Source organism: Cavia porcellus, unplaced genomic scaffold (assembly GCF_034190915.1).
Source record: "Cavia porcellus strain 051 isolate PalLab524CR breed Dunkin Hartley unplaced genomic scaffold, mCavPor4.1 scaffold_15, whole genome shotgun sequence".
NCBI classification, from domain to species: Eukaryota; Metazoa; Chordata; class Mammalia; order Rodentia; family Caviidae; genus Cavia; species Cavia porcellus.
Window position 1 is genome coordinate 2,442,193 of NW_026947498.1, and position 26,995 is coordinate 2,469,187.

At 36.9% G+C, this 26,995-nt stretch overlaps 2 protein-coding genes across 3 annotated transcripts in view; both read left to right on the forward strand.

Moving 5' to 3' along the window:
• Positions 1-15,395, forward strand: part of Slc5a3 (solute carrier family 5 member 3) — a 31,731-nt gene extending 16,336 nt beyond the window's left edge. For both annotated transcript variants that reach the window (XM_063224446.1, XM_063224445.1), the window contains exon 2: positions 4,065-15,395. In XM_063224446.1, the coding sequence (XP_063080516.1) occupies positions 4,393-6,549 (2,157 nt within the window). In that variant the 5' untranslated portion in view covers positions 4,065-4,392 and the 3' untranslated portion in view covers positions 6,550-15,395. The remainder of the gene's footprint in view (positions 1-4,064) is intronic.
• Mrps6 (mitochondrial ribosomal protein S6) overlaps positions 1-26,995 on the forward strand; it is a 70,191-nt gene that overhangs the window by 19,887 nt on the left and 23,309 nt on the right. The window lies entirely within an intron of this gene.

A 26,995-nucleotide genomic window follows, 5' to 3' on the forward strand; every position in this document is an offset into this window, starting at 1 on the left:
TGGCATAGTTGACAATTTGAAAGCACTGGTAACACACATCACTAGTTCATTCCGTAAATGGAGACATTTACTGAAGCATTGCCCTGTTGTACTGGACATTACTGCCCACTTTCTATAGCTTATTCTTCATCATGCCATTAGGTGCTAAACATGGTTGTATTTTACATATGAGATAGTTGAGGTTCACAGAGATAGGTTATTTGTCTAAGGTCCTACAGTTATGAGTGGCGGAGCTTGTTTGGGACTGAAGTCTTCAAAGCTGAGTGCTTTCCGCTGTACTGTTGCACCTGCTTGTGACTGGTGGTAGTCTGTACTCATCACCTTTACAGTCATGAAATCTGTGATATTGAGAAAGCAAGCCTCTGGTGTGCTCATGTTTTCTCTTTTTGATGTTACCAGAGCCGATTATAATGTAGGCACTCAGGTTTTTGGAAGTCTCTGTGTTATGTGGCCCTTAAGTTACTAACTTACTCTGTGAATACCATTTGGTTTATATACTTGCAGCAGCAGGACTTATCAGACCCATCTTCCACAGTACTGTTGAGATTGCCCCTTGAATTTGTGTTTATAAACTCCCCCCAGAGCTAAAAGTTGTTTAGGGGCACCATTATTGTAACACTCTTTGTTATTAGGTCACATATGTCATTGTACTTTTTAGGATGTGGAGCTCTGATTGAGTTTAGGGTTTATTTTTATCTGTTCCCTGTTTGACTTTTCTGATAAGTGATTTTTCTTTTTAGATAGAGTGACCATATCTGAATTTTACAGATGATACCAGAATAATTTCCTGACTGGGTTGAGGTTACCCTGGATTGGTGGTGGCTAACCTATGACATGCATACCACAGTGGGCTGCTGTTTTCATTGAAAGCTCTAAAAGGTTTATCATCATTGCCCTAGATAATAGTGAGGAATTTGGTCCTTATAACTAATGCTGTTTAGGTAAGCATATTGTATATCACCTGAAGTTTAGTAGATAATTTAAATTTGATATATTTTCCTGTTGGTCAAATAGATTTTTATGGTCTCAGTTCTTCAGTTGTAATTTAATTCATAAACATACATGACAGGGTCAATTGCATTCTAATAACTGTTAATAAAATACTACTTTCTAATATATACAGTCCTCTTATGGAGAATTCTGCTGTTTCAAAACCCCTTTGTGTTTGAAGTTTAACTAAATCTACCCATTAGCACAAGGGCACCATATCTTCATACATTCTGCAAATATGTGTTACTTTTACTATCAAGGTAACTTTCAAAATGCACTACCAAGGAACCAACTCACAGACTTTTTCATTACTTACCTATTTGGTTACTAGTCCCATTTTTTCATCTAAGGCCTTTATCTGAATTGTAAGCCATAAAAAAGACATAATATAGATAAAAAGGCATAAGAATAAAATGCATTAAAAAGCTTCACATTAGCTGAAGAAAAGATTTTTCTGTATTTTCCCTAGGAATAAAGGAACTCAAGACAGTATTCATTGTACTTTTTTTTGTTTTGTTTTTTAAGAAATGTTTACTCCTTTAAAAAGGAAAAATTGTGCTAAGCTTTCATTTCCAATTGTGCTAAGCTTTCATTTCAGCCTGAAAGGCTGAAATTTAAGGACTTCACAATCTTTATTCATGACCAAGGTGTGACATTTACCTTTGTTGTATTCATACTATTTTATATCTTTCTGCAAACTAAATTGACCTCTTTTTAGTTTTGTTTTTCCTTTTCCAGAAAGTTGCTGATTTCTGCGTGTATTTTGTTTACATTTGGAAAGTCTAATGCTCCCTTCCCCCCCAAAGGGATACACAATGAAAACCATATACATAGACTGGTATGGAGTCCAGTGAGAGGACTCAGCAGTGGGTTTTGAAGGATCTGAAGAGGAGTAGAGTTGAAATCAGCCTTGAGCTAGGGTTTAGCTACCTCCCTTGTGGACAGAATGTATTCTAGGGATCAGGCGCTTTGCATAGGAACTTCAAAGTCTGAGCGGTTTTCTGGGGGCAGAACCTAGATTAGATACCAGCTTTGGACAGATCATATTTGGCAATGCTAAACAATACTACTATGCTTCTGCTTTCTGGTGATGGAGAAAGGAAATACTTATTTTGATTTTTGAACACTTTGAAAAAAATACACAAACGAAACCTCCACCCTCCCTCTAAAAACAAAGACTAGATGTTTTTTTTCTCCTTTTAGGAGTGCATGGTCAGCCACTCCCATTGAGATGAGTAATACCTGAAAGGTCTTCTGACCTGAGCTGGGGTCAAGTTGAGCAGATGACATGGGTATGACTTGAACATTGGAGAGCCAGGAGATAACTTTTGAAAGCACTTTGTTATCTATCTGTAACACTAAAATATTTAAAGGTATGCTTTTAAATAACACACGTTTATTACTCATGTGAGATCTTGTTAAAATACTGACTGGTTATTTGTGAGTCATTTCAGAGCATTTCTTTAAAACTTTAAAAGCTTTTGGGTGTGGGAAAGGCATTGATATGACCAGTTTCAGGATTTGACAAATGTAATGTGATACAAATTCTTAATTTTTTGCCTTTGGCAATTTTATTGATGTCAGCCATTGACTCTTAACTTTGAGAAAATAGGATTTTAATCACTTCATAGCATAATTATTGTAGTGCTTTGTGTTTAGAAAAGGGATAAAAATGGGATTGACATTTTTATCTAGACAGCTTTATGAATTAGGTCTAGTAACCTAATTTGATCGAGCATCGTGTTGAGGCATTATGTTTAGCTTATGGTCAGTGAGAATTGTATTTATATATATATATTTTGGCACTACAATCTATTTTGAACAGTTTTGAGAAAGGTGGCTTTAGTGTCACCTGTGGGATTTAACATTTATTGTTCATTTAAAAAAAAAACCACCTACATTTACCAGAAAACAACAGGTTTCTCAGGGATATAAAGACACTAAAATTGTTTCAAATTATTTAGAATAACATGTAGAGGCATTAGGTTGGATAATATTTGTCTTACTGATCTACCTGTTAGCTGCAATTATAATTAACTTTGAGGAATTAGGTCTTGTTTCTTCATCAGGAGGAAAACCATTAAATTGGTGAAAATGGTTTTAGGTAAATTTAAATGTCTGTTTTGCATAATGATTATCTTAATCCAGGACTGAAAAATACCATAGACTTACTGAAGATGATTTTTCTAGTGGTGGACAAATGTCTGGGTTATTCAGATTTGGAAGATAAAATAATCTAGATAACTACTTCTTTCTCACCTTACTTTTTCTGTCATTTGAATTAAAAGGAAAAAATGCTCAACAACGTTATACCTGAGTCAGTGCTTTTCTCAGAGGTTCTCTTGGAAGTAACGCCTGAAGGAAAGGAAATTACCTTTTTTAAAGTTTGTTTTTTTTTTTCAACCCCTCAGTAACAGAAGTCTTAGGATGATTTTATAAGTTGTATGTTTCTAGTTTTTTTGTGTGAAAAATCTTGTTTCCATTAGGCGTCTTGTAAGTTTTAGGTCACTGTGTAACAATTGTACATTTACAGTAGGAATTTAGGGCAGGTTTCTAGCAAATAGATTTGGGACAGTATTTGTTTTTCTGTGTACCTATGATCTGGGGATAGACGCTAACACCTAGAGAATGTCTGCTGTTTGTTCCCTCCAGGACCCTCATGGCTGTAAAGTTAACCCAAATAATCTGTAGGATTCTTAGTACTTGAAGGGTTTTTTTGGTGCCATTATGAATACGCCTATTTCCTTTAGCAACTTTTAAGATCTCCATGCCTGTTCCAAACTGAAACCGCCACAGTAAGACAAGACAGGATGCTCATGGTGGACAGTGGCTGAAGAAAGTTACACCACTGAATTCTGAAGTTGATGAGTTTTTAGTTCAAAATGATATGCTTCCTGATTTTTTAAGTATCAGCTGCAAGAGTATAGATTAGTCTTTGCTCTGGAACTAAAGTGTATTTTAAAATTTTTTTTAATGTCTGTTGCGCCGCTGTTTGTTTGACTGAAAGTTTCCTCATCACTTGGTGAGACCCTCCTCTAATTCAATCTTTGTCTTTTGTCTTTGCTGCCTTGCAGGGTTGGTACAGTAGGCTTCACTAGACTTAGCTGCAACTCAGAATTTCTCCTCCAGCACCTGAGTAAATGCTGATGGTCTTGTGGAGAGTGGATTAAGAGTACGAGCTAAGCTCAAACCCAATTAAGAAGCGGAGGAAAATTTAACTGTCTCCTTCAAAGTTTATCACCACCATCAAGACAGCAAACCAAAGGACAAAGACTTTGACCTGCTGTGTTGCTCTGTGTAGTCCAGTTCACGTATGGTTTACAAAACTTGACTGGGGTGACTAATAAGTAAGAAAAGTTGGACACTTCTGTCATTTGGACATTTTATTCAGAAGTTACCAGAATGAGGGCTGTATTGGAGACAGCAGACATTGCCATAGTGGCCCTGTATTTTATCCTGGTCATGTGCATTGGTTTTTTTGCCATGTGGAAATCTAATAGAAGCACCGTGAGTGGATACTTTTTGGCGGGGCGCTCTATGACCTGGGTAGCAATTGGTGCCTCTCTGTTTGTGAGCAATATTGGGAGTGAGCACTTCATTGGGCTGGCAGGATCTGGAGCTGCAAGTGGATTTGCAGTGGGCGCCTGGGAGTTCAATGCCTTACTGCTTTTGCAACTTCTGGGATGGGTGTTCATCCCAATTTACATCCGATCGGGGGTGTACACCATGCCTGAATATTTGTCCAAGCGATTTGGTGGCCATAGGATTCAGGTCTATTTTGCAGCCTTGTCTCTGATTCTTTATATCTTCACCAAACTCTCAGTGGATTTGTATTCGGGTGCCCTCTTTATCCAGGAGTCTTTGGGTTGGAACCTTTATGTGTCTGTCATCCTGCTCATTGGCATGACTGCTTTACTGACTGTCACCGGAGGCCTTGTTGCAGTGATCTACACAGACACTCTGCAGGCCCTGCTTATGATTATTGGGGCACTCACACTTATGATTATTAGCATGATGGAAATTGGCGGGTTTGAGGAAGTTAAGAGAAGGTACATGTTGGCCTCGCCCAATGTCTCTTCCATCTTGTTGACGTACAACCTTTCCAACACAAATTCTTGTAATGTCCACCCTAAGGAGGAAGCCCTAAAAATGTTACGGGATCCAACAGATGAAGATGTTCCATGGCCTGGATTCATTCTCGGGCAGACGCCGGCCTCAGTATGGTATTGGTGTGCTGACCAAGTCATCGTCCAGAGGGTCCTAGCAGCCAAAAACATTGCTCATGCCAAAGGCTCTACTCTCATGGCTGGCTTCTTGAAGCTTCTGCCAATGTTTATCATAGTTGTCCCAGGAATGATTTCCAGGATACTGTTTGTTGATGATATAGCTTGTATCAACCCAGAACACTGCATGAAAGTGTGTGGAAGCAGAGCTGGGTGCTCCAATATTGCTTACCCGCGCCTGGTGATGAAGCTGGTTCCTGTGGGGCTTCGGGGATTGATGATGGCAGTGATGATTGCGGCTCTGATGAGTGACTTGGACTCTATCTTTAACAGCGCCAGTACCATATTCACCCTCGATGTGTACAAACTCATCCGAAAGAGTGCAAGTTCCCGGGAACTAATGATTGTTGGGAGGATATTTGTGGCTTTTATGGTAGTGATCAGCATAGCATGGGTGCCAATCATCGTGGAGATGCAAGGAGGCCAGATGTACCTTTATATTCAGGAGGTGGCAGATTACCTGACACCTCCAGTGGCAGCCCTGTTCCTTCTGGCAATTTTCTGGAAGCGCTGCAATGAACAAGGGGCTTTCTATGGTGGAATGGCTGGCTTTGTTCTTGGAGCAGTCCGTTTGATTCTGGCCTTTACCTACCGTGCCCCAGAGTGTGACCAACCTGATAACAGGCCGGCCTTTATCAAAGATGTCCATTATATGTATGTGGCCACAGCTTTGTTCTGGGTGACAGGACTCATTACTGTAATCGTTAGCCTCTGCACACCGCCTCCTACAAAGGAACAGATTCGTACCACCACCTTTTGGTCGAAGAAGAATGTGGTGACGAAAGAGAGTTGCTCTCAGAAAGATGAATTATATAAAATGCAAGAGAAGAGCATTCTCAGGTGCAGTGAGAACAGAGAGGCGGTTAACCATGTCATTCCCAATGGGAAATCTGAAGACAGCTTAAAGGGCTTGCAGCCTGAAGATATTAATCTGTTGGTGACCTGCAGAGAAGAAGGCAACCCGGTGGCTTCCTTGGGTCATTCAGAGGCAGAGACACCAGTAGATGCTTATTCCAATGGGCAAGCAGCTCTAATGGGTGAGAAAGAAAGAAAGAAAGAAAGAGACACTGGCAGCCAGTACTGGAAATTCATAGACTGGTTTTGTGGCTTTAAAAGTAAGAGCCTCAGCAAGAGGAGTCTCAGAGACCTGATGGAGGAAGAGGCTGTTTGTTTACAAATGTTAGAAGAAACTCCAAAAGTTAAAATAATACTAAATATTGGACTTTTTGCTGTGTGTTCACTTGGAATTTTCATGTTTGTTTATTTCTCCTTATGAACTTAAGGATATGGTGAGATACTTAACTTAAAAAAGTACTGGTCTTTGGAAAAAATTATGTAACTGTTGCATCTCTCAGGCATTGTTTACGCAGTAGGTTTTTAGCCAAATTTTACTTAGCAGAAAATCATCTATTTGCAAGACTTTTATTTTCCCAGAGATGGATAAAAGTAAATCTTCAACTTAAATGAAGCAAAACAGACTGAACAGTGCAACAATGTGGTTTAAATTTTTCCATACCAAAGTAAGAAGAGACCAATTATTCTCATAGATCACTTAGAGCAGAATATATGTTAAGGTATCACAAATAAGGTATATTGTCTGCACTGCCAAGTTTTGGTAGGCCTCATGCTGAGGTAAAAGATTTGCTTATTTCTAAGTTTTTTCTGTCTCTGTAATTTCTATTACCATTAAAGAAAAACGAAGTCTGAGATATTGTACAATCAGTTATGTACTGAAAATCTAATATGCTTGTACTCATTTCAGGATGAACTGGTTGCAAGGTTAATTTTGTTAGCATGAATCTGGATTCTGATTGCCAAAAAGAAAGGTGGAATACTTGCCTGTAGGTATTTTTGTACCATCCATATGTGTAATGTTGGAAGGATAAATTTTTTCCTAGTGTGTAGTCACTACCCCCTCATTCATTGAAGCTCAAGGGAACTGTACTCAAAATGACCAAGTCAGCCTATAATGTCATAATTTTATTATAAAATTACTATGGGGGGAAGTGAAATGTTGCTGATGATCCCCATACTTTCTGACTGACCAAATTAAGAATTTTTTTAAAAATGTAGTTTTAGCAATTACTAGGTCCATAGCAGTGTTTGGTTAACCAGTGCTGAACAGAAGAATAATCATACTCTACCAGTTTTCTGGCTTTTTTTTTTCCCCCTCATAATTTGGTGACATTCTTTATTAGCTTTCCCAAATGGATTTAGTTGGAAGATATATTCAAACATCTTAAAGAAAATTTGACAGTGCTTTTGTGTGCTAGGTTACCCTGCTTGATTAGATAATGATATATTAAGATTGAGGTTTTAGAGGAGAATTGTAGTTGTAGAATCATACTGCATTCTCGATTACATTGTTCTTGACCCCCCCCCCCCATTTGTACACAGCCTCTACATCTTTGTTATATAGTATCTTAAGGCGTGAGGGTGTTTCAGTGCAAACTGGCCATCAGTAACAGAAATCTCAGAGTGCATGCTTGCCACTGGTAGTCATTTTTGTATAATGGGTAGCATGTTTAAGAGGTGCCATGAACAAAACTTGGGTTTAGTAGTGTGCTTTGGAGGGTATTACAGGACTTGGGAAATTTTATCTTGACACAGCTTGGTCCCAGTTGCAGCATCATGGGTGGGAATCTTCACAAGCTGCTGCTTTTTAGTGAGCACAGGATACAAAAAATGCTAGAGAGAATCCTCTACAGATGATGTAATTCTGTGTCAACACTAGTGTGTCCTCCATGAAAGATGAAGAAAGCTAATTGTGTATCTACTTTCTTTAAACTGATACATTTTAAATTGCATGATTTTTATTAAGCTTGTTTTAGGGCAAATTACTTTTATAGATAGAAACTTTTGTAGATTCTGATTTGAAACTCAGCCCTGGTGACTTCAGATTTTTTCATAGTTTGTAAACCTATTTATGGTAGATTTAATTAGTCCAAAGTTGATTTTAGAAATTATCAGGTAGAGAATAAGGTCTTCCCATCTTCAGGAGGCTTTGTCATGGACTGAGTAGGTAGATGAAAAGTAATTCATGTGTGAATAGCATGTATTTCTGAAGAGCTTTAGAGTGCCTTGTAAGGTTTTATTTTCTCCCCAATTTCATGAGGTTTACGATCTAGGGGGTAAAAGATAGGGACCACCTTTTTGTGTAGAAGTTGAGGCTGTAACTGGGAAGAACAGATGCTTGTTCACCAAATCTAAACTCAGTGTTTGTCCAGATATGTCTGACAAACCATTTGTTTTGTCATGGCTTTGTGCTGTTTTCCCAAAGGAAATATTCTTCCTTCAAGACAACTTATAAGTAATAGAATCTAAGGTTTTCAAAATTGGCATTAAGTTGTAGGAATTAACGTTTGCTTTGTCTCTAAACATAGTGCTGTGTAACTCAGCAGTCTTCCGTTGGGCACTCTTCCTTGTTTTTACAGCATAAGTAAATAGGAAGTATTTATGGATGTTTATCTCTTTATTTAATGTTGTGTCTTAATAGGTTAGATTATTAGTGTCCCCCTTCTCTCCGCCATTGTCTTAGTAAGATATATAAAATGTATCCATCTTGTGTCTCGGTGTATATATAAAAAGTAGGTCAAGTTTAGAGTACTGATGTCTGTAAATAAGGAATGACTGTTAGTATTTCCAATATAATTGTTTATTCTTGCCAGTATAAACATTACTTTATTTAGACTGAATTCCCTGAAGCTTGCCGTACTTATGACTTCCCATTAATAGATAATGTGCTTCAATAGGTATGTGAATTGCTGATGGCAGCTTCATTTCAGGAGACTCATTTCAGTGTATATTTCATTAGAATGATTGTGCCTGGAATGGTATATGGACTGTCTTTAAGCTAGAAAAATGTTCATACTTTATAGGTGACATTGATCTCTATAGACACTAACGTATATTTTTATATTTGTTCAAGCTAAGTTTTAGAATTGACCAAGAGTGATAATTAACTAACCTAGTGGCTAGCAGTCATAATGAGATGAGGTGAGGGTACTAATCTTTAAAGGTGGAGAAAAATCTTCACCTGTGAATGTTTCCCAACTCCTAGATTTTTGTTTCTCAAAGGCAGTCTTTCTTGCCTTTGGATCTGATGAGAAAGGCTAAGTACACTGGTTTGCAGCATGGTTCTTGACTCTTTTGTGGGACCTCCTAGCTCCTGTTCATTGCAAAAGAGTACCCAGCTGAGCCAAACTTCCTTCTTTAGCTGTTCTTGCCTGGGGAGGTTATCATTTTTGTCTTTAGAGAGCATCACACAATGGAAGTAGTTTGTTTTTTGGCCCAAGGCAATAGATTCAAATCTCTAGGGCTTCCTTTTCTCTTGACTCAAATGATGAGTTGTCTTTTTGCATGCAGTGGAGGGTCCTGTAGCCTTAGCTCTTAGGGACTCCATCTCAAAAAATAACCAGAGATTTATCATTCTATGAAGCTTGCCATTGTAAGAATTAGTGGGGGGGGGGGTTATTGCCCAGTTCTCTTACCTAAAGTCTTGTCTTTGTTTCTACGTTAGCAATCCATGACTTTTTATTCCTGTATTCAAGTGTACAGCTTTCCCCTTCTTTGAAAACCATCTTGAGGAGCCTGTGGGTTCTCATTCTTTTTCACCAAGAAAGTGACCTGTTTCAGGGTGGCGAACCTATGGCATGTGAGTTATAGCAGGCTTCTCTGTATCATTGGAAGCTCTAAAAGCCACCATCACTGCTCTATGTTATTGGTCATTAAAAGGTTAGGTCCTTCAATGTTCTTATCTGGCAGTATTAGGTTTACTTGATTCCTTCATGCTTTATTCCCTCTATCTGAGGCATGACAGGAAAGGACCCACATGGGTAACTAGCAGTGACACCTCACCATTCCCTGGGTTTGAGTTAAGAAGGTATTATGAGAGCATTCTTGTTAAATTATGTAATTGCAGAGCCTTGCCAGGATAAAACTTTCCTAAGAAATAAGTAAAATGTTTAGATGCTGATTAGAACTTAGGTGATGCCGATGAGAACAAGTTGGTAGAGGACAAACGTTAGCTTAGTTCTAGAGATGTAAAAGCATATTCATTTGATTCTGGAACCCAAAGCATCTTGGCTATCAGCTAGTTTTAACATGTTTTCGTTGACTTGTACCACTGTCATGGCTCAGTGCTGCCCAACAGGGAGTTTTACAGCTCCATATGGCCCTGTCCAGCCCATTGGGAATGTGTCGAACCACTCCCCATGTAAATAAGGGTATCAGGGAGTAAGATCTAGCTCGATAACTTAATTTTATGTATTATAAGGTACAAATTTATTAACTTTAAAGGTTAAAATGACTTATGTGTGATACTTAAAATTTAGTAGGAAAAACACTTGGGTTTTAGTATCCTTAAAATTTCTTATAAGCTAGGTACTAAGGTGCTTAAAACTATTGTTGATATTAGCCCCAGCAGACTTTATAAATGGGACATATTGCTGTATATGTGTGTGTCCTAACATTCAAATGCTGGTCTTTGTGTCTCCTCTCACGTTGTTTTATTCTTACTCTTTCAGTACTACCAAATTCTTTTTTTATTATTATTATGATTTTTCTCCTTTTCTTTTAAAGGGGAAAACATTGAAAAATCAAGAAGCAATCAAAAACAATAAAAGAAAACGATGAAAACAACAACAACAAATATCAGCATTACTATCAAATTCTTAGTTTTCCTTTTTTTTTTTTTGGTTGGCTTATTTCATTTTCAGGCATATTGTCTTAATATTTTAAACTGCTGCTTTGCTCCCAAATTAAGGACTTAGATCAGAATAGCAAGTCATTGAATAATAGTTATGTTTAAATATACTAAATTTCTGTTGACTAAAAATGTTAATTTTTGAGGGTAATTTCCTCAGATTTGTGTTGGTTAATAATAGAAACAAATAGTTAATCAGCTTTTTATTCTCAAAACATCATTTTCAAAAATTAGAAAGTGATAGTGAAAATTTGAGTCCCTTTGAAATGAAGGTGGGATCAGACTGCAGAGAGGCAGTAGTTTATTTGATTGCCCAAACTGTCTTGTTCTTTTAGCAAATAAAGGTCAAAAATTGAAACTTGTCAGTTGGTAGGTACTGGTAGTAAGTAAGACTGGATAAATCTTTATTTAGATTACTGGGTTTGTTGGTTTAACTTGGGTTACAGACCCTTCTCATTAGGGTTGTGTCTGTGTTTGGAATAGTGTAGCTGCTCAGCTACTTGGATTCCTAGTAGAGAATGAGCCAGGTCTAAGTCCCACACCATTATTTAGTCACTTGGTCATAAGAATATTTTTATTTAAACTTCTCCCCTACCAGTGTTGGGACTAAACTATTGAGCACCTTTAAAGAAATGTTGTGAAATTGATGTAATTTGTATTTTTGTTTCAACTCTTTAAGAAGGTTGGGGTGTGTACCCTATTTGTTGATAACCAACAATGTAACCATTAGTCTTTTTACTTAGAATTGAACAGAAAGGATTTGGTATATTTGTGTCATGCACTTTACTTTTCAGGGGATTATCATAAATCATTTGTGGCTGTCGACTTAATCTAGTAACCTTACCGTGTGTAACAACACTTGAATTTGGTTACTTACAGCATTGAAGAGAAGGAGCTGAAGAGCAAACAAGGTTTGGGATTCTTCTGAAAGGGCAGTGGTTTTGTAGTCCTCAGAAAGGGAGAAAAGCACTTTGCTGTTGCCTGTGACAGATAACACCCCCACCCCCCAATCAGGATAGTTACAGTCAGTGCATGTTACCAGTAAGGGGAATGCATATTACAGTGCACGTATTACGGTGATTTTCACAACAGCTCAAATTGAGTAGATATTCATAACTTAATGATACTTCGGTGAAATCACTCTGTTCCCTAGTGCTGCTAGATAAAGGAGTGTTTATTGACTGTTTTTAGAAAAAGTAGGTAGGTTTTCAGTTTATCATTGTAGCCTGGACCAGCATTGGGTAACCCTATGGCTGTTTATTATCATTGAAAGGTTTGCCATCATGGCCCTGCACTTTTAGAATCAATGTTCATAAAGAACTTACTTTTTTTCTTCTGGTAACAGAAAATGAAATTAGGCTTACTGTTTTTGAAATCTTAAATCAACAAAGGTCAATAGATACAGTATTTCATTGTATAACTAGCTTTTGAAATTTAGGTGTTTGGATTAGTGCCTTCTGGGTGTCAGTATTGACCAACAGCTTGTACCTTTCCTTTTTTTTTTTTTCTTTTTTTTAAGTACAAAATTTTTTATTGAAGTTCTTAAATTTTGTTACAACTAATGAACATTTAAGAGGAACCCTATGTATTTACATACTTTACATGCAGCCTTTAGATTCAGGAAACAGTCACTTGATAAATATCTTTTATCTTTGTTTTTATATTCATAATTAAAATGTTCAAGTCATATATTTCTATTTTATCATTTTCCCTTGTAGGTTTGATACTATAACAGTTCATATTCTGTGACAGAGAAAAAGCTTAATGGTCCATAGAAAGCACAAAATCATTTTGAAGTGTGTGTCTCAACACATAGAAAGCACAAAACTGATAGTATTCTTAGTAGTTGACAAGTGCCAGTCATATCCCCCTCCCTCGTATTTGTTTCGTTGTTATGAGGACCACAGTATTAAAAACTAGAAAATGAATTATCTCAGTTATAGATGGGCCCTAAGTGAAAAAGAATTCAAGGTAATAATCTAAGTTTGTTCTGCTTTGTTGGAGGTAGAATACAAATGTCAAGAATACTTTCTTTGTACTTGGGCATTACTAGCAAAGATGGAGTCTTTGGGCCAATTTCCACAAACTGAAAGTAAATAAGGACAGACTTAAGGTTTTGGTGAGAACTCATAATAACTTTTTGCTCTAAGCTATATAGAGCCATTGGAGTTTCGAATTTTTTTAAAATCTTGCCTTGTGAAAATAATACCTCTCATCAACAGTACTCTAAAACATGTGAAGACGTTCACGTTTTTATAGGGCTTGTATGTGAGAGGGAAAAGTGATCTTTATTTTCATTATATGCTTTGAGTTTTCACTTTTTAATGTGGTTTTTTGTTCCATTTTAGTAGAGAATTTGATCCAAGTGTTCTGAATGTCAAACTAATCTTGAGACACATGCAAAAAGAATTACTTTGCTTTTCACAATGGCACTAAATGAAAGATTGTTTACCTGTTCCGTCATTCTCAAGACCAGATTAGAGGAAAGCTGTGAATGTGCTTGCAAAAGATGAAAATGCATTTCTTCTACCCAGCAGCTCCCTTATTGTGCCTCTCACTTCATTTACCTCCAAATGATCCATGCTTACCAAGAGTGAATAAACAACTCTATTTTGAACTTTGTCCAAATGTCAAATACAGCTCTTAGGAGAAAAGTGACTACCTTGTTCCTATTCTTCTGTATTTTGTATATTTATGTTCTTAGGGGTGGGCTTGGTCAAATCTCGTATGTCTAGAATGAAGATTATAGCTGGTGTAGACTAATGTGACATGTTTTAGATAGGTTAGTTTGAACATTTTGAGGGAAATTCCTTTTTCCAGCACAAAGCTAGCCAAGTGTTTTTATCTGTAACATTATTTTAGAATGTAAAATCTTAGGCTTAGGGGTTAGGGGAGAGGAATACCAGACATGTAGGAAACTAGAGAAGTTTGAAGAGCATCCTTGGCTTAGCAGTATGTGAAAACGCAAAGCAGTTATAATCTGTTAGTCCTATATATGTATTCTGTACCTTTAAGTTTGAATTAGTTTATAAAAACTATGAAAGAATGCTTTTGAAAATTCCTTTGGCAGAAGATTCTTGGATTTATAATTCCATGGAAAACTGCTTTAATTAACCTAGGTGAAAAGTAGTCCTAGCAGTGTAAATATGTATAGTTAGAATTTTCTAATTTCACTGTGAGATCTCAGACTTTGAGTGGCAAACAGATCAGCAAGTCTTTTGCTCATGGACTTTTCTGTGGGGTTGTTAAAATGCAAAAGCTTTATTTTTTTTAATAATGACATACTACATTAGTGTCAGATAATGGTATAGAATCTGTAACCCTGCTTTCCCCAGCCATTACTGCTTCAGTTTATAGATTGCCAGTAGAGCTCAGCAATAGATCAGGGATTTACCATTCATTCTTTGCTTGGATGTCCCATGTTCTATGTCCACACCTGTATTGGCAATCACAGTATGAACTGTGTTGGGCTTCTCAGTGCTTTTTTTTCTTTTTTGATAAGATGGATATCAAAAATAGTTGCTGTGCAAAAGTTAGTAGTCTTCTTCAAGAAGAAAAACAATTCCTTTTCTAATAATACCCTGTGAAATTGCTTCATTCATTCCTTTGTTTTTAAGCCAAATGTCAGCAGAGTACTGCTGCTTTTATCTAGTAATTTTGATATGTAAGTATTCATGCATTTTTAAAAATGTCTACATTGTAGAATATTTTTCCCAGTGTCCTGTCTATTATGCTTTCAGATATTTTGTAAAAGTCCAGTCAGTACACTGGGAGTCGTATTGTGTTCATGTATCATTTTAGCCACTCTGTAATTGTAGACCAAATGTGATTATAATGAAGTTGATGAATATTAATTTTGTTAATGAATTTTTTATTGTAAACTGATTTCTAATTTACCCTTCATTGTTCACAGCTTTTTGTTTTAAAGTTTGACTAATTGGGTCCATTTCATTGTGCAGTGTTTTAGTTGCCAGCAGAAAGTAGAATTTGGTATAAACCAGGTAATTTCCACTTTGAAAGGAAAACAATAAAATTGTAGATTTAAAATTATTAACCATTTACAATAATTCTAACTTCTGTATACAATCTGATTTTTAAAATTGTAGACATGTATAATCCTTGATTTAATGTATTTTAAAAGTGTTACTGTTGTTTAAAAAAAAAGAAAGAGGTAAATCTGCTAACGAGCTGTCAGTTTTTGTTACTGACCTTGTAAAATACACTGTTCTTTATGTACTGTGTGTTACTTTGCCAGCTGCTGCATTAGCCTTCAGAAGTATTTGGAAATTTAAGATGAACTACATTTCTTGCAAAGTACATTCCTTTCTGTGGTATTTTGTCTTGTAACTCAAGTATGGTAATTATTTTATGGAAATGTTAGCACTTCTGTACCAACTTTGAATAAAATGAAAAACTGACATTTTTGTGACTGAATATTTTCAGCGTGAACACGTCTGTCCCCTAAAATGTACAGTGCTCAGTATTCAAGCATTGTACCTCAGTTTCCCACTGCTTACTCATTACATTCAACTGCAGTTTTGACAATAATACAACATGTGTTGGTACATCCTTAAAAACATCACATTAGAGATAGTGATGTGTTACCCTGTTACCATTAGCATTTACTTTGATACTTGGTAGAATTGTGTCTGTCCAGTTTCTTGACTGTCGTTTATCCCTTCTAAGAAGCAGTTTGTGAGGAGATAAGATTAGAGGCTTGTAAACCACTTATTCTGGATTATACTTGAGCTTCCTAGAGTTAGTGTTCACTGGTAATTCCTACCTAATTAATTATTACTGTGATAGTACAAAATGGCTATTGACTTTTGGCCATATTGAATTTTTTTTTTTTTTTTGCCTTTTCAGAATGAATTTATTTTATTGAGTGGGTAATCCATTACTTTTTTTTTAATGTTTCCAAATTTTGCTAATGATGGGGATCGCTTTCTGCACAGTTTCTGTGTTCTCTATTTCCATCAGTGTTTTGAATATTTCTTATTTTCTGTCCCAGCAGTTGTCTTGTCTCAACCCATGTCAGGTCAGGCATTTAACAGGGAATGGGCATATACATACTCACTGCTACTGGAATGTCATAACTTTTTGGCTTTTGATATACAGATACCCATCTACTGATGATTCTAATTCTAACCCAGTACCAGAGGTTTTATTTAGGTTTCTCTCATTCTTTTTATATTTCTCTTCTCCAGCTGTGAGGACAATAACAGGTTTTCTTCCCAATTCTGTAACTCTTAACATTAAGAAAATAATTCTTTTGGTGTGTCTAAAAGTCTTTGGCTGGATATAGAAATCTGGGTGGGAAAACACTTTGAGAATACAAGGGTTGGAATCTAGAAAAATAATGGAAATTGAAAGCAAAACATAAAATCATATTTTTTTTTTAGTTTCATAGTCCTTGTGTTTTGAAAATTATATACCTTGCAGATTTTTCTTTTGTACTGGCCCTTAATGAACTCTCTGAATGTGTCACCTCTTTTGTGGGATAATGGTTCCTTTTTTTGCCTTTGTTTGAAACCACGTTTGCTTAGTTTTTAGACCACCTGAATTACTACACTTTGTTTTATTGGTCTTTTTAATTTTTGTCTTTAATTTTTGTCCCTTTCTGGATGTTTTTCTAAGCTTAGCTTCCCACCTTTCTTTTAAAAAGTAATTTTAAAGCAAATTCTACTGTTTTTAATTTTAAGAGTTCGTTTGTTCAACAAATCAATTCTTGAAGCCTTTTATCTTCTCAGGTGCTGTATCTTATTTCTGAAGAGACAAGAGTTTTTTACTTTAGATTGATTATCCCATGACAGCCTTTTTTTTCTTCCTATTTTGGCCTTTCATGTTAACAGCTTTTTTCAGATGTATGTCGATCCTGATTTTCTGCTTATACTTAATAAGGTGACCTAAAAATGCTCTGAATGTGTGTGTGTGTAAAGCTTGTTAGATCCTGCCGTATCTTTAGAATAGTACGGATTCTGCAAGGAAAGCTTGGGACCAATTTTGTCATCAAGGTGAATCTTCTGCTGATGAATTATTTTGATTTTATGAGTCTTATTAAATAGTACTTAACAAGGAAAGGTCTCAGAAATGAAGTATTAACTTTTAGTATCTTGGGGGTGTTTGTAAGTATCAAAACTTTTCACCATACACTGGTTTTTGCTGTACAAAGTCTAGAACGTCAGAAATAAATTACCATATGAACTACAGTGAAAATGCCAGTAGCACTCTACAGATTGTAAAAAAGCTTTGCTTCAGTTATATCTAAAGCAGTGCGCACACAGGATAGCAAGCACATTCCATACACACACATCTCATACTGACAACTCGTGTCTTGCTTTTAGGGGACATACTTGACTCGGTGTTCTCGGTTTTTTTTTTTTTTGTCTTTTTCCTTTTTATCGGTACCAGGGATCGAACTCATGACTGCCTGCTTGCAAGGCAGGCGCTTATGACACTGAGCTAAATCCCCAGCCCTGGTGTTCTCGTTTTGTCAGGAGATTCTTACAGTGTGTAGTTAGCAGGAACATAAAATTCAAAAAACCATTAAATTATGTGTTATGTGTCTAGACATCAGCATTTTCACATCAACTGTATACTTACATGAAATCTAGAACAACTTTTCTTTTTTCTTATAGCGGTGATTGAACTCACTACCTCATGCTTGCTAGGTCTGAGCTAAATCCCCAGACTTACATGAAATCTAAAAGATAATATCAGAAATAAATTTCTGTGTGAACTATAGTGTAAATGCAAAAACAAATCTACCACAGAAATAAGCTTGCTTCAACTGTCACACCCAAGGCAGTCTTCACATATGACAACTGCATGTTCCCATGCACATATCTCACTTACACTTACAATACGTGTTTTTGTGTTCCGTACTTTCTTGTTGGCATCTTTTTTGTTTTCCTGTTACAGTAGTAGATCTTCCTGGCTGTTCACCTGTCAGCTCACCAGTGTATGAGACAACTTTTTTTTTGCATAGTTGCCTGGGTAGGAGCATTTCGTTTTTCCTTTGCTGTAAATGCTCTCTCATGAGCTCCAGTTCCAATCCTCCAAGAAAATTTTTCCATGATATTTTGCATTTGTTGTTTTCATTGTAAACTATCAAACTATGCCACATTCAGGATTGAGTGAAACAATCATTGGCCAGTGCTTTGTATTTCAAGTGACATCATAGTTGCTGCATAAGTCATCAACAAACTCTCATTTGTTGGAAGTTCCATCTGAGGCTTCTGTTTGTCAAGATTTCTCTATCAGTACTTCCATCAAAGTGAATGTTGGCATCAGCAGTGTAAGTTTGGCTTTCTTTGCCATACATGAGGCCTATGTTCTATCTTCCTGAAGTCCAAAGATTGTAGTATACAGTTCTTTTTTTTTTGAAATTGCAGCATTTCATTTGGAAATTTTATTTTATTCTATTTTTTTTTTTTTTTTTTTTTTTTGGTATGATAATTGAACTCATGGCTTTGTGTTTGCCAGGCAGGCACTTAGGCCACTCAGCTAAATCCCTGGCCCATCATTTGGAATTTCTGCTTTGTTCCTGTGTACAGGTTCTGTGCTGGTCAACTCGTGCTCTGTACAATTGTAAATGGAAACAGTTTACCTGTGTCACATTCTGATTAGTTTGGGAGATGGGGGCACCAAGTCTATTCACAACATCGAGTTTATTACTGTTTAAGTAAGGACCTGATGGCTGAGTTCCAGGGTTAATGTATAAATTGAAAGAATAGTAAGTCTTTGCATCTATAGGGACATAAATTTTTATGTCATATTTTGACCCATCACTTTTCCATAAGTCTTTTACATTTCTGTGATCACTATGAGAAATCTGTGAGAAGTACAGCAGACCTACGCATGCTTTCATTTCAGCTAGTGAGGTGTCAAATAAGTTGGGGGACATAGAAGAGCACTGTTTCACAGTATCTTGTGGCATTTGATCTGTTAAAATTTCCAACATTGAATGGCACTGCTGGCATTCTGTCCAATAGTTTCACCCCTTTGCAGTATTTTCAGACTGAGTTGTAGTATTGAGTCATTCCATTTGGTTGTGTGGTCATTTTGATTAGTCAAATATGTATACATATTGCTGTTTTATTCATCATCTGAATCAAGGAGGTCTGAATTCACCTTGTCTATATCAGTTGATTCTTGTTCCATTTCACTGTCACAGGAACCTTTACTCACATGGCCAATGTCAAAGTCTTCTTCATCATCATCATAAACTCACATCACTATTTTGTTACACATGTATTTTATCAAAATGGGTCATCTACCTCATCCATGCATGAATATAGTCTGATAATTCACTTTGACCTCCAAAACTTGCAAATCTAATTTTTCAAGTGCTGTTGTACTGAATTGGGCTACTTTTAAAAGTAAAATTTAAAAAATTTTTTGACAAAGCCTAGAGTGGGTCTATTGGACCCTTTTTGATGCTTGAGTAAACATACGTAAAACCAGTTTGATGGAACGTGAAGGTGACTCCAGATTCTGCTTTGACTCTTACACACATGCACATTCCTTGCCATTCATTATTATACCAAGTAACTAAGTCACAGATTGCTTTTCTCTTTCCCTCAAGGAATGGTATGAAGATGCACAGTTGGTTACTATAATGCTAAAGTTAATGTTTGTAATAGAAAAGTAAGGTGTGGGTCTGCTGGATCCCAGGCTTTTATAGAAATGTAAAAAGTCTCATAATGACATTTGGAGAACCACATGAGGAAAGAGCTTAGAGGTCTCAGCATTCACTATACCTTTTTTTTTTCTTAATCTCTTTTTAGTGTGAAATCCCCTCTTAGTGCTTTGCCTGTAGTCTCCAGAGACCTTCCTCCTATAGTACCCACTTTACAAAATAAATGTCCAGATATACTTCTAAGGATCAGATTTTTATTTTGGATTTTTATTTTTATTGTGGAAAATTTTAACACGATTTATTAAACACATGTACAGTGTAGTGCCTATAGGTAGAGGTTGGGTTCTATAATTGTTATTGAACTTTCCATCAGCTCTGTATTTTATTAGTGTCACACTTAATTCCCACTTTGAGAGGTTCCCAGAATCATTACTCAGATATTTATGGGATTCTTAATGCATATTTATGTTTAATTGTGAACTTCTCCCCCATTGTTTTTTCCTACCTACTTTGTTTCTTCCAGCTTTTTATTGTTTTTGTCCCTTCTATTCTTACAGTCCTGTGTCTTATGTAGATCAAAACACCACATTGTACACTTAAATTGAACAGGTTTTGTCTGTAAAACTGAAAAATATCTCTCAACAGTGGCTCAATAGGTTTCTGAGGGGAGCATAATTAGGTACTGGAGTGTAGTCTTCCAACTTTTCTGGAGTCTTAGTATCTACTCTTCAGTTAGTCTTTGAGGTTGAAATTCCAGAGCCATCTCTTGCCCTCCTCTGAAGGCATATATTGACTGTCAAAAGCAAAGTTTTTAAAATACTGCTTGTAAGTGCAAAACTAAAGATTGTTCACATTTCAGAGGTTGTTAGAAGCTATGCAGGTGATTCTTTTGTACAATGAATGAATCTTATTTCTCTCTGCTACTAAGCTTGAATCCAAAGTACTGTACTGTTGAGCTACATTTCCTAGATTTTTTCATTTTTAAACAGGACCACACTATATCCTGCTCTTACTCCAGACTGACCTTGACTTGGATCCTCCTACTTCAGTCTCCCAAATAGCTGGGATTTCAGGGATGTACCATCGTGTCTGGTACGTTTATGGATTTTTATTTTGGGAAATTAATTTGTTGATTTGTTAATATTGAACTCAAGGTCAGCAGCACTAAACTCATCCCTGGATGAAGCTTGTCTAATATATTTTCACCCTAAGACACATCACATCCTTGTATTTAGGGTCACTAGACAGCAGTTCAGCCCAACAGCTAGAGACCATTTTCCATAGTAAATTAAACAGAAAACACACAAATGCAAAAACTATTGGAACTAAATGAGCCACCCACAATGATTCTTGTTTATGTTGTGACTCTTGCTTTTCTCCAATATTTGGAGAGTCAACCACAAAATTTATTATATAGACAAACCAGTGAAATATAGATTTATAGGTTTCCCAAATAATGACCAACTGCATTTATGAAGCAGGCACATATATGAACACTATCCATGGGGGGAGGGGGGAATGAATATATATATATATATTCATTCAACACCCCTAGACCTTAGTATGCTATTTTTGCATTAAAAAGTTGTGGTTTTAAGAGGCTTCCTTGGTGACCCCGTATCTCTTACTCTCAAATTCTGCCTCTGAACTGTTGAATTTTCCTAAATTTATTTGAAATAAAGGTAATCATACTGAGGCTTAATGTTCGCCTTTCTTTGGAATATTGTCTTAGATTGTTTTGTGTTGCTATAACAAAATAATTGAGATGGCAGTAGTTTTGCTTTTTTTTTTTTTTTGTCTTTTTCATTTTTATCAGTACCAGAGTAGAGGTTTGTTTGGTTTTTGATTCCAGAGGCTGGCAAGCTCGAGAGCATTGCACCAGCATCTGTCTCCCACCTGGGGAGGGTCTTGTTGCTGCATCATAACATAGTGGAAGATAGCACAAGATAGTAAGAGAGCCAGAGAAAGCTTGCTTTGCTAACCAAGCCCCTGCTATGGGCAATCCATTAATCCATGTCCTCATGACATATCTATCTCCTAGAGGTCTCACCAAAGCGCCATTGACATGAATTTGGGGGGCTAAATTTCCATCACATGGAATTGGGTAATATGTAGCATAGGACATGGAATTTCAGGCCACCCTTCGTCTTTCAGTTTTTCTTAACCTGTCTTTTGGTTTTTCTTAGACCACTTTGAGGTAGTTGAAGGCCCTTTACATGTGCAGCCTCCAAGTTGGATTCAGTGCTGCAGGGTTATGTTAACCTACAGAAAGAGAAACTTGAGCAACAAAATGAGGACTGCCATTTCCTTGGCTTTGCTCTCCAGGTTTGATTTGAAATTTCATTTTCATAGCTAATGGCAGACTCCCTATAGAATACTATTGGTCCTATATAGAGTTTGCTGCTTCTGCTTCCAGAAGTTTTTGTAGCTTCTCAGATTTTGGGTTTCCTTACTGTGACATTACCTATACACTCCAGGAGCTGAGTGAACATCCACTGAGGTCTTTTAGAAGTACCTTTGTTTCTATTTGCCTTTCACTTTGTATCTAGTTCCTTTGCATTGCATCAGTTTTTGACTAATAGTTTATTGTGCACTTGCTTTTTTTAAAAAATGGTACTGTTTTCCTCTTTATTTCTTACACTTCATGACTCCATTTATTATTTCTTCCTTTCTAGTTGAATTAAATACAGCTAGCTCCTTTCATTTCCCGATGCTTTTGATTTATGGATTCATTAAACCTTTATGGACACATACTATGTGTCAGGTTCTTTGCATCTCCATTGTCTTGTGCAGATGACTAAGATGCATCCATGAAGACATTTAGGGGAAGGAACAGATTCTTAAATAACTATACTTGCAAGGTATGTGTGGAATGAGAATGGTGCTCATGGGGTTAGAGGGGAAAGGCACACTTCTAGGAAGTGGCTGAATGTCCCGCCCTGCAGGTAAGTCCACAGAGACGCTAGAGGGGGAGTGAGGATGAAAAGGAACAAGAACAAGAAGTGGAGACAAGACGAAGTCTGTCCGATCAAGTCTCATTTATTCAAGGAAGGAGTATCAAATCTATAGGGTATTGGGGAGGAGGGATTTGGGTTCTGAGATGTCAGAAGGTAACTTAGCAACAGTGGCAAGACTGAGGGTCATAGGTTAAATCAAATTTTCAAGTTTTCGGAGTCAGTGGACTCATAAGCATAATCCCTGAGTAATAGGCCAGGCCAAACAAGCTAGGCAAGGTGCTGCTTAATTACCAAACTTAACTCCTAGAGGGAATGAAGGTGGTGCAGCCTGCAGATATAAGGTGGCAGCCAATTACAGGGCTTCCCATAGCTGAATTCTGCTGAATGTTTTTATTCCTGTAATTCCTTTGTACTTTTACACCCTTTTCTCCTTTTCAGAGTGTAACAGTCTGATAAATGCTTTCCCCTCACAACTTGAATTTACCACTGCAGTGGCCTGGTTGGTAGATGCCCTTGATCTTTTTTCTAGCAAGGTATACAAATCTGACTCTTGCCAAAGCCCATGTTTTCTAATTCTAACAATATATATATTTTTGAAAGCTGCTCAACCCAGTCATCTGAGATTTTTGCTAAACCTTGGACAGGCATTTAGAAGATACACACAACCTAAATAAAATTTTCTTGTAAACTTTTTGTCTCTACTGTGGTTGTGTCTTACCTCCCCTTGGCATTCTTAGCATGCTAGCGCTGTCCCCTTCTACTTTGTAAAGAGAGTGAAATATAAGGCAAAGCCAGGGAACTGAATTTGTATATGGAGAGCAGTCTGCAAAGCAGGTAGCTCAGTAATGTCAACCTGATTTCTGTTCTTGCTGACCATTTCATAAGCTTAGACATTTCATTTACTTGCTACCATAGTAACCAAGCCTCCTGCCAATCATGTCTTTTCCACCTTTTATTCATCTGTAAGTGGTTCTGGAAGGTGCGGAGAGGTTAGAAATGGGCCTGGTGGAAAGATTACATGCTTTGGAATGTCCTTAGAATATCAAGTATGGGACTCTTTTAATCTTAGCATTGTTTTCCAGTTGAATGAGTGTGTACCATTAGTTCACCTACTGAAATTGCCTCTCTCCATGTCTCGGACAGTGAGAACTCCATTTTTCCTGTGAGAAAAAAATGAGCTTTTGCATTCTTTAAGGTCAGAGCATAGCTTAACATCCTTTATAAAGTGAAATTTGGCCAGAACTACTCATGTTGAGAGTGATGAGAAGCTAGCTAGCTAGCTTCCTACTATTGTAAAGGTCTCACCTTTGCACCTAGGGAGCTTTAGAAAATGTGCCCAGGAGTTTTGACTCTCCAGGCCAGTTGAGTTGAAATATCTGAGGGTGAGATGATTCACTCTCATATGATACACAGAGCTCCCAGTTGACTCCAAGGTGTACGGAGGAAAGCTACAGTGACTTACTAAATCATGAAGTGAATGATAGATTCTGTCACTCATATACCACCAGTGATTCAAGCAAATTATGGCCCCATCTTGAATATCTTAAATGATGTTTGAGTAATATTCTTTGACTTGAGATTCCAGAACAAGATGCTTATGGAATAAAACTGTATTACAGATGAACTGCATGGATTTAATGTTAATCTTAGATCATAAGGACCTGGCAACCAGTAAATTCATGCAGGGTTGGATCTCATGTAATTCAGCCAGTACAACTTAATGACTTCTGGGTTTTGATGCTAGCTCTGGGTATTGGTGGCTCAGTGTAGGCTGGCTGCTAGGGTGCCTTGTATGGGTGAGTCTAGTTGATGTAAAGGTATTCATGTTGTGTTTAGCTGAATTTACTGGTTCTTCAGCTGCCTTTTACATTGGCAAATTCTTCAAATTGTTACCTCACTGAGAAGGAAAATCATGATTCTGCTTTACTCTTTTTTCCTCTACTTCATTTTTCTGCGGTTTTTTTTTTTTTTTTTCATCACATGTCCCAAAGAAAGCTTTCATATGGGATTTCCTAGGTCTCTAGATCTTCTTGTTGGCTTCATGACTGTAGAAGGGGCAAGTGCTTCTTATTTACCTCTTCATCTTGGCTTTATTGGCCACTGTGGTGTCAAGTCCTGAATTGGCCCATATGTCTTTGGTCTGTTGTGACTCTAGAGCCAGTGAACTTTGAGGTTTGACTTCTAGATTCTAGTTTTTCTGATTCCCCAAACAAAAGACAGTTGGAAACCAAGGATGCTGTCCCATTGAACTACGTCCCAATTCCATTTTTATGTTTTATTTTGAGACAGTCTTTTGCTAAGTTAGTCAGGCTGGCCTCAGTGTGCCATCTGAGAACCCGCAGAAGGCTGTCCGTCTGTACGCCTCTGTTATATAATTGAAAACCTGTGTGGAGGCTGATTATGATGGCACATGCCTGTGATACTAGCATTGTGGGAGCCCAAGGCAGGAGGATTACAACTCTGATTCTAACCTGAGCAGCCTTCAACTTAGCAAGACCCTGCGTCACAAATTAAAAAAGGGTTAGGGGATATAACTCCAGTACCACCAGCAAAAACAACCCCCTGCAAAACTAAAACACCTTAATGTAAGTATGAACTTAGTGACATCTAAGTATTCAAGTGTAGGTCTAGGACTTTCACACAGAATTTAGAAATTCTTTTAAAGACACATCTTTAAAAAAGGAAAGTAAATTTTTCCCTAGAGAAGTTCGATTCTACAATAGCCATTACAGAAAACAATACAGAGGTTCCCCAAAGGAAGGAAGTAGATGTATTAAGGTAATATCTTCACTCCTATGTTTATTGTAGCACTACTCACAATAGCCAAGATAAGGAATTAGTCCAGGTGCCCGTCAGTGAATATAATATCAAAAGTGAGGTAAATAAATACTGCATTTATCCATAAAGACAAGGCAGTAAGAATGAGCCTAGAGGACACTGGATTTAGTGAAATAAGCTGTGCACAAAAAGCAATATACTGCATGTTCTCACATGTGGAAACTAAGTAAGTTTAATTTTTAGAGATAGAAAGTAAAATAATGGTTACCAGAGGCTGGAGTGGTAGGGAGAATAGAGAAGTTGGTAATAGGATACAAAAATACTGTTAGGAGGGTTAAGTTCTAATGTTGTGTAAGTACAGTATGGTGATTCTAGTTAGCAGTAATGTACATTTCCAAATATAATGGATTTTGAGAATGTTTCTAACATGACAAATGCAGATGACAGATAATACTAATTATCCCATGTGACCATTAAACCTTGTATATGTGTATTGAAATACATTGTATCTCAAAATGTACAATTATGTCAGTTAAAATTTTTTAAAAGTTTACTTCTAAGACACCTTTTTATTACTTAAAGAAAATCAATAGTAAAGTGAAACTTTCCTTCAATAGCTGTGGATAACTAGTAATGTTTTGTATCTGTATTTTCCGTCTTCTATGTGTACATACTGTGTTTATAAAACTGTGGATGCATTCTACCTGCTGATTTTCTTTGCTGTTTAAATGTTTTTATGCTAGTATGTAAGGATCAATATCCTGTTTTTTAATGGCTACACAAAAGCATTTTCCTTGTTCACTAGTAGAAGTAATTTATTAAGGTAGTCTTTCATTATGGGACAGTTAGTTTTATTCAGTATCGGACAATTATATTTATTTACTATATCAGTAATCTTATGGGATATTTTTATAGAGAAAATGTTTTATATGGCTATGAGAGCTTGTTTAGAGTAAATTCATAGAAGTGAATCAGATTGAGAGCAAAAACATTTTAAATTCCTCAGTATTGCCAAATCATCCTTCAGAAACTTTATATCCTTAGATGAGTTTTTGAAGAATCTGAAATCTTAGGCATAATCCTTCCATGGGTAGGAAAATGTTCCAAATAACAGTGCCTGCACTGGTTCTGCCCCTGAATGTCAGGGTGGTCTTCTGCCCTCCTGTCTTTCTTTTAGTTGAGATCTGTTCTTTGAGCACCCTGGCTGCCTGCCCTCTTCCCCTCTTGGTAAGAGGATGTAGCTGAACGCTGCTTTGTTTAAGCGGCCAGTCAGTAGGAGTTCTTGTAGCACTATTGCTGTTTGATTTTCATAGGTTTTGACATTTTCTGTCCTGGCCCTACCTTCCCTGAGGCCTTTAAGTTTGAAAAGGAAGAGGGCAAAGTGTCTAAAGATGTTGTATGTCATTAAATGAGTGTTCTGGTTGTTTTGATTTCCTAGTGGATGAGGGGAGGGAGTGTATGTTACACTTTCTGGATACTCCGAGGTCTGCTGACTCAAAACTGTCTACTATAGTCTGATTAATCAGATAATTTTGTTGACAGTTTCTCTTCTGGGATATAGATACATTTAATTAGATTTAGTATTGGTCATTGACCAGTGGTGGTGTTTATGATATTGTCATGAATTCTTAGTTTAAGTAAA